General features: G+C 35.1%; 1 protein-coding gene across 1 annotated transcript; it reads left to right on the top strand.

Moving 5' to 3' along the window:
- Nucleotides 1-1634: 1634 nt before the first annotated feature.
- LOC127875309 (uncharacterized) lies at nt 1635-8679 on the top strand. Its single transcript, XM_052420279.1, has 5 exons — nt 1635-1860; nt 3175-3975; nt 4879-5079; nt 7781-7972; nt 8315-8679. Exons 2-5 carry the CDS (start codon nt 3199-3201, stop codon nt 8522-8524), a joined length of 1380 nt encoding a protein of 459 aa, XP_052276239.1. The 5' UTR covers nt 1635-1860; nt 3175-3198; the 3' UTR covers nt 8525-8679.
- Nucleotides 8680-9253: the final 574 nt, after the last annotated feature.

Below are 9253 nucleotides of genomic sequence, written 5' to 3'. Positions count from 1 at the left end.
TCTCCACCCTAATCGCCTAAGGCGACAGTAATCAGCTCTTTATATATCAAAACTGATCTCAATGCCTGGTCCCCTATGGCAACAGTACTTGACTCTTTAAATATCACCAACGCCTGTACGGTAGCATGTGGTCACAGACGTTTGCTGTATAAATATGAATAATGTTTCTTTAATAGCAAAAAACAATGGCATTAGGTGACCAGGCGATGGGATCAACGTTGCAAATTTAATAACCAACCGCTACGCCCGTATTCGACCTGCCGAAGAGATTATTGATGTTATTTAATAGTCATTTGCTGTATCCAAATTGGACAAATCATGGAGATCAATAGTATTTTAAAACTTGGCATCGTCTGTTGCCATTTGCGACAAAGTGTGTATATCAGAGAGATATTTTTAATAGTCAACTTGGTCGCCTGGAGTGCCACACATACGTGATATTCAAGCAATCAAAGACACAGGTTAAAAGTGGCTGAGATTAATCGCGTTCTTAAAAAGCCAACTTCTGTAGCCACTACAGCCCTGGCATTGAGAGTAATTAAGCATATATGATGTCATATAATTGTCCAACTATTCTGACCATAGCCGACATGGACTAGATTCTTGATAATAATAGTTACAACATGCAACCAGCTGTGGTAATCAATGTGACAGTGTGTGTAGCCTATTACTATGGCGATAGACGACCCGCTTCTGTCGATCTGCCGTTCTGACGACCATTGGAGATGAATTGTTGCCAAGTGATACTGAGTGCTGCGAGCAATTAGCTTTTACAAAATCCAACTACTGTGTCCATATGCAGCCAGACCTGAACAACACTGGTACTACTAAATAGCCAATTATGATTGCTATAGACGACCAGACTCGGATTACCATGGATCACTTTAAGAGAACAAATCCCAATTTATGTTGTTCACTCCGTCTCGTACCCACACGTACAGCGTGCAAAATACCTTTCGCCTAGTCGGTTAATTATATAAGAGTACAAGGGACACACTTAGTGAGGTATAATGTTGCAACTGAAGTCGCAGAAGGCCATAATTATCTTCGTAATACAAACACAAACAATATGTTTTATTAGTTGTAACTAATATTATTTAAAGCAATAATGGTCGACCATCGTTTTTAATACATTTTGAGATATATTTGTCCAGTCATTAAGCCCACAGGAAAATGTCCTCGAATTTCTTCATGGACGACCTAACGCGTAATATATATTTCTATATACGTGCGTGGAAAGAATATTTCAATCTCATATATCGTTACTTTCGTTACTTTAAAGTTTTTTTTTAACTGTTCTGTTGCTATAGTTTGCTAAAGCCTCTGGTCGTCTCGGCTGTTAAGGAGAGAATTTCAATTAATAATGATCTAAGTAGGTAATGAACGATAACTCCGATTAGTCGTACGTTTATTTAATGAAAGAAACAATAAATAACCAAAAATGATCGGAAACAATAAAACGAGTTCTTTTAATATTGATATAAACAATCAGCCTTAATGGTTAATCATATACACACTTGTATTTATATAATATGGTATGTTTTCAATGATCTGCACTTGCTGTGTTGTCAAGTTGGAAAGGAGCCAATTAACTTTGGGAAACCAAAATGTATCGATCGATACGTAAGTGTTATAAATAACGAAGATACATATTTTTAGAAAATGGCATACGTTTTGCAAGTTTTCTTGAAATAAATAAGACGACAGATATTTTCAGAAAATGCAATACTTTTTTCAAGTTCACTATTTGAGGTGATATTATGTGCCAGTGACTAATAGGATTAGATGATCGACCGATGTTGTTATATGCATAATCTGTGAACTTATACGCGTTCTTTGAGGACAAACTTTCAGTTACTGGTAAGCAGACGTAGACAAAAACAATTGATTTTCTTTATTCACTAACAATTTCGTCTTCAACCAAGGCTCTTGATCAAACCCATTACCATACCGGCAGTCTCTGAGCAGACGCCAATTCGATAAAAAGTGTTTTGAAACGATCATGTATATGAATCTGTAATACAATTTAACGTGTATTGTTGTACACATCAGTGTGTCGGTTTTGAGTTTAAAACAAATATCTATCAGGGTAGTTAAGTGGATTGTTAAGCTCGATTAACATTTTTGGGTAAAACCTGCGTTTCAATACATTTTTATGAGTAAACAATTGGATGAAAATGAACATAGCGGAATATGGTCGAGCTGTTGATATGTTGGATGCTTGCACGCCCGTTACGCCCATCAAACTATGTTTCAATGTATTACCATTGTCAATTTGGTCGTCATAAAATGTTGAAATGTCGATCTAAAATCGAGTCAAATCTGAATCGGACTAACGAACGTTAGAGCTACGTTGTCTAAGCATAACACATAACATTTTGTTATTACGTGGGTCGGATTTATACAATGATCATGCCTTATAATTACATTCGTATTGTATTAAGAAGGGGCAACATAACGATGGCACATAATTATATGTCGTGTGTATGCTTGTGTTGAGGTAGTTACACCGACACAGTATCTAGTTCCCACCATTTAATGGGTAGTGGGAACGATAACTGATACTCGTTGAACGAGTTAGGAAGTTTTTTGGGAAAAACAAATAAGGAAGTCGTGGTATAGACATGACACCAAAAAACACAACAACATGCATTTATTCGAAACGTATTAAAATGGGGTTGATGGAAAAGAAGCGGCACACACTTTTGTATTATATAAAACGGAAATATTTACGCTTTTAACGGTGTGTATTTTGATTGATCGTTGTCCATAAGTTAACTGTGTCAATACCACGACTTAAGAATTCGTTCGCAAGGGTTAATTACCTAGTTCCCACGAGTACTCAATAGTGCGGTCGAGTACTTAGTCTTTGTGACGATGTAAAATAAATAATTAAACTCATGCACATGTTGTATGTATTCCATCGTTAAGAATATGACAGACGTGTTTATGTTTCAAAGTTCTGAACATATTGTGAGACAACTGTATACTCGAACGTCATTCCGCTGATATGATTTTTCAGGGAGTAATTTGTTATTCAATAAGATTTTCTCGGACTAATAAGACCATTAAGAATAATATATTTATAAAGCTTCTCTACTTAAGGGTCGATTGCCTATTGTAAGGTTGCTCCGGTCAGATGTGATTTTCATGAAGTAATTCTTTTTTTTCCAGGTAACATCTCATTCATCAAGAAACATGAATAGTGAAAACAAACGAGTTGGCCATTGCGCTAATTGTAAAAGTTATGGTCCGATTATACTGTGCTCCAACTGCAAAAGCGTCATGTACTGCTCAATACGTTGTCAGAAAGCAGACTGGAAGAAGCACAAAATGCCCTGCAACATCACAACGTCATCAAAAAATGATTCACAGATCTCCAACAATCCTGATGCTTACCATGTTTGTGCATTTTGTCAGCGTGTTGGAGCCCAAAGGTGTGCAAAATGTAAAAGTGCGTGGTATTGCACGAGGGCATGCCAAGCTAAAGACTGGAAGCGTCACAAACCGGATTGCAAACTCAAATATACGGATCATCAAACAACGAATATGAAGCAAGCAAATAATGTTGATGTCCATACTATTGACACATTGTCGATATTAAATGAACCTAAATCTTTTATTGAATCGAAACAAGAGTTAGTTAAACCTTTGAATGTAGATACATGTATGCTATTTGATAATGAATATGACCAGGATCAAATGAATTCTACTTCAACAGAAATAAACATGAACAAGCAAATTGTGAATGACGAACATAAACCTACGAGTGAAATCAAATCGGAAACAAGTGAGGGTGCAAGTAACTGTAAGTTTGATCATGCAACCGATTTTAAGGATCCGAACTCTGGGAAATGCAACCGATGCAATATCATGGGCTGTACCCACATATGTGCTAGATGTAAATCAATATATTATTGCTCAAAAGCCTGCCAGAAAGAAGATTGGACTGTTCATAAAAAGACCTGCAAAAAGGTGAGTCAAATCGAAGGTTTTATTCATAAAACCAAGAATCCTTCACTACAAAAAAGAGTGGGTTATTCTGGAAACACCATGAACGTCTGTTTGTTCCTCTATATGTACGTATTTTAGTAAACAAAAGATGTCCGACGAAATATTTCTACATTTTGAAACATCCAAAATTAAATGTAATGATTTATTCATTATGGAGTGTAGTTGAACATTTGAAATTGTTTTCACACCACATTAGTCATCGAAAAAGTTGAGCTTTTTTCTGCGTAAAATATATCTGCCATTATTATAACTCACTACAAAATTCGACATGCTGTGACAGGGCTTTCTTAACAACTAGGTCTAAGCTCTAGTAAGTTATACGTTAAACATTCCTGGAGAAGCTGATTAGCCAGTACTTAGCCCACACTCTTATGTCAGTTTATAGCACTACTTGAATCAGAAGTATAGGCAAAATGGCCGAAGACATAATTTCATAGTCAAACATCACACATGTTGTTAGGCTGATCTGGGAATCGAATCATCGATCTTCAGATTTAAAATCAAACGCTGTACCGATGTTTTAGCCTATCTGGCATTTATATCGGCATTGAGCTAGCGATTTTTCTCAATGTACACTGTATGCTTTTGATAAACGTATTTCGATGTTTAAGAGATACTCCCGCGCATGAAACTTACCATTTTGCCACGAGAGCGGTATGTGACCCAGAATTCCTTCATAAATATTTTTTCCAGACTTACGAAAGTAGACGCATGTGCAAATAATAACTGCGATATTCGTTTTATGCTGAAATATATTTATTACTTTCAGTGTTGTTCTCTGTGGATGAATGGGATCCAAACCACTCAGAGGTAACGCAACCGGAGAAATAGTATATTTTACTTAAGGCCTCTTCTATTTTCCAGGAATACACAGAGGAGGAGAGACGAATAATCGAAGAACGTCTAAGGAGAAAGAAACAACAAGCAATTGATTATCAGAAAATTGAAAAAGATAGATTTGTCACACTGTATGACACATTTAGTGGAGACTTTAATCGATTTCTGCAAACCCTTAGTCCAGAGAAGGCACTCTTGACAGCATCTAGGCCGCCTGGGTCTCTTCAGGTAACATAAGTTAATAAACACCCTTAATTCACTTTAGGTAACATTAGATCAGTAAACATTGCAGATTAACCACATGTGCTATGCAGTTAATAAACACGACTGCTTCGTTTAAGGAACATTCAAGATAATAAACATGCCAGCTTCACTTCAGGTTACATGAAAATTACAGATTCACTTAGTGTAACACAGTGTTAATACACATGACAGATTGATTCACCCCATGCATCGTTAAAAGAACAAGACTGATTCACATCAGATAATATCGTGTTATTTGACATGACTGGTACACGTTAGGTAACACAATATTAATATACATGATTGTTTCTGCGCTTATAAGCATGACTATTTAATTAAGGTACCATACATTAATAATATGGACTGGTTCAGCACATGCAGCATTACGTTAATTAATGCGACTTGTTCATTGATGCAGAGCTCCAGATAAGCTGCGTATCTGCGTATTTACGCATTGAAAAGAAAAACACGCTTTAAAAATCGTCCCAGTACGTAACATTACGCAATACAAATCTCTAAATGTATTTTAATCGATTAAAAAGCGTTACCGGGTTAAGCCAATAATCCAGTTGAGTGTTTAGTGTAAATTAACCTCTGAATTAAAAGTAAGTCAATCAAAAGAACCGTGTAATCAAAATGGTGCCGCATCGCGTTCTAGGTTCGAAAAAGGGACGTTTCAAGCGAACAGCGGCTCCTGCAGGAAATAACTGTATATAACAAAATGTCAATGGAGATCAATCTTATGCTGCTTCTAGAATTGGTAAAATGGGCGATCTCATTGTCAAAGCAGTCAAAGCAAAAGTAAAAAAAGAAAACCAAACATCATAGTGTTAACCACAGGAAGTGTGGCTTTATTTTCACTAGCACAAGCAATGCCATATCTTAGTTTAATTCATTGTGAAATAACGTTCATGAACTACATGAGTATATGCAAGAAAGACCCAATCAATAAAGAGAAACAAGACATGTAAGTTGAATATTTTAAAGAAAGTCTGTTCATATCACCTTTTAAATTTATTCTGTTTAACATATATTAATAACAATTTTTTTTCCTAGATTTACCACACCATGTGCTATGTCAATTTTCTATGAAAATGGAAAATACCCCACACTATTCCCTAATACCCTGTAAAACTGAAGCAATGGAGTATAATACCCTTTAACAATAGTCTCAGGGGGTAAACTACCCTTTAGACTAAATCCTTACCTTGAGCTCTGCATTGATGAATCATTAAATTAATAAACATTAGTATTCCCTATAGGAATCAAAGATTAATAAACATGATTGCTTCGATGTTAGAAAATGCAATTAAACTTGAATTGTTTACTTTCGGTAACATAAAGTAAATACAAATGACTTGATAAAGTTTAGTAACAAAATGTTTGCAAATATGACTGGTTACATTTATGAACCGTAAGTATAATAAACATGACTATTTCACACAAGGTAAAACCGAATCTGGAAACATTGCTGTTTTGCTTTCAGGAAACATTATGTTTATATACAAGCCTTGCCAAATTCAAGTTACACTAATTTTACGAATGTATTTTTTTGTTCAGGTCCAAAAAGCTTAAATGAAAATTATAATTTTATTTTTAACAGTCAATTCCGAAAGGGTATTAAATTGAGTTCACTGTAGAAATAACTATTTTCGATGTCTGAATTTATTTAAGTAACAACTCGACAGCATTGTCTTAATGTTATACGCATTACACATTCTTGAGCACATTAACACATTTTTTCTGTTAAAAGTGCTGTTATTTTAAAAGTAAACCAAGTCCGATCCACCCCATCTCGAACAGCAACAACAACAAAATAAAATGCGATAACCCCGAAAGCGGATTCTTCGTTGTAGTTGTTACATGGAACACATATGAATGATGAAGGGTAATTTGGGCATTCATTTTGGTCAGTATTACTTCCGTCCCATTTATTACTTTAGCACAAGGAGAAAACACAAGTTTTGTCAGATTTTCACTTTTGATGATTTACTGATATCTGATAGGAGTTATAATCCTAAACTACCAATGAAATGTTGTGCTATACATTCAGATAAGACAATAATGTGTAACAACCGATACAAATAATATTTTAACTTGCAATATCGATCGATTCAATTACCACATTTAAAACTGAATCGATTGTTTTGAATTTCTAATTTGCGTGCGCCCGTTGTACAAGTTTCGAAAATCGGTCGGTGCACATCTATTTGTAAGCGCAACGGCGCGATGGCGCGTCCCCTGTTGAACACTACTAACATATTCAAACTGATTACTATACTCATAAACGTCAATGTCAGTAAATTATGTTTGAACTATAAAGTACGTCTTCATCATAATTACTTAGTCCCTATACAGAGGAAGTTTGCAAAATTAAGATCATGAAATTAAGCATGTGTTTGAAAGTCTCTTACATTATGCTATGAAGTTTAAAGTGTGTGTGCGTGCATGCGTTCGTGTGTGCGTGAGTGTGTGTGTTATAATAATATATCGAAATTTGTCAAAAAAACTTCTGAAATCGCATAACCCATTGGCGCATTGTTTTTATTTTAAAGTATAAAGTCGTCCTTTACGTTTTTTGAATTACACTGGCGTGAAAACTATCCACGCCTCAGGTGTCAAACATTACTTATAATCCTGAGATGCTGGTGCTGATACTGATAATTTGCTCTGTGTATATTTACAGAAAGCAATTGAGGTTGCGAAGGGGTGGTTTCCTTACTTCAAAGTGTTAACAAGGTTTGTTCACGTACCCAGAACACCAACGAATCCAATGGAACTGATCTTGATTAATTATCAACATAAGCACAAATGCGTCCTGGTTGCGTTCATGTACAGGTATCACGAGCATGTCATGCGACACGGAGCATATCTGAAGGTAAACACACGAAAACTGATGACAATATCTAATTTTTAAATAACACTAATGAACCCGAAAATGAGACGCATTAATGTCAAAATATGTGTAGTTTTTTTAAAGATTTTTTAAAAATTTGTATAAAGCGGTTTAGCATCACGAGTTATGATAGTAAGCAGCAGAATTTGTACTAGCCGTACCAGAAGAAGTAGAAACAGAAGAAACTGTTTTAAACACGACATAGTGGAAGTAGGTAGATTCTTTTGCGGTATTGATTTTATCAAGAGCATGAGCTACTATGTAAAATATGCATATCAATTAAAAAGACATGCATTAAATTATTGTGTAAATGTTTTTTTTCAGGATGAAATTGACAGTGAAAGCAAAGTTGAATTCTATCTAGACGATTACGGAGATAATCCCGCCCCTTTCTTTTCTTATTTGAAGGTGAAACCGGGCAATTTTATATGCATACTGAGACCATTCGTTCACTCGTTTAAGGACGGAACAATAGGTTTCAAAATTGAAAAGCCATCTAATGTGTATATTATTGATAAAGACCTGCTCGTGTAGGAAAATCCGTTTGTAAGAAGTCTGGATGGTTATTTCTGATTTATTTTGTGTATGTCGATTGTGCAGTTTTGTTGCGGTCATTTACATTACTTTTTACAGTGTTTATGGTCATCTAATGTAGATGTTAACATTAAACGATATAATACAAATCATAATGTTGGTTTTATAACCCCCACACCGGTTTCACTGAGGGAGTTAAAAGTTGCCTTTTGTCCGTCAATTCATTCGTCGCAAATATGGGTCCTGCGATTTGTAATAAAATGCGAAAACCAATATGATGAAAGTTTGTTTACGTATACTGAATATAGTTTTTTTTATTTGAGATTATGTACGCCCACGTTGTGTTTTTTCACCACATTAATTTTAGTAAACTTGTATTTAAATCTTATAAACATGAACACGTACTTGATATATCATCATGAACCTTAGGACACACATAACCTTTTGGTTTTGCCATGTAATTTGGATGAACACTTGCCTAATATCACGGTCTCAATTCGTGTTTTTCAATATTCGTTTGCGATCTTCCCTTTATTATGTCAACCACTCAGAGGTCTAGTTTGGTTTAGGTATGATAATAAGCCCGAAGACAGTACTTGACATAGTAATCTGCTTGCTTTTATAAGCGTGACAGCTTTAAAGAAATTGCTTGTAATTTAAATAATAATCGAACTATATGTTTGTGTTAAATTTTTAATAATATTGGTTTTGCATTAATTTGGTACCGAT

Source organism: Dreissena polymorpha, chromosome 3 (assembly GCF_020536995.1).
Source record: "Dreissena polymorpha isolate Duluth1 chromosome 3, UMN_Dpol_1.0, whole genome shotgun sequence".
Classification (NCBI taxonomy): Eukaryota; Metazoa; Mollusca; class Bivalvia; order Myida; family Dreissenidae; genus Dreissena; species Dreissena polymorpha.
This window is presented reverse-complemented; position numbering and strand designations above follow the sequence as displayed.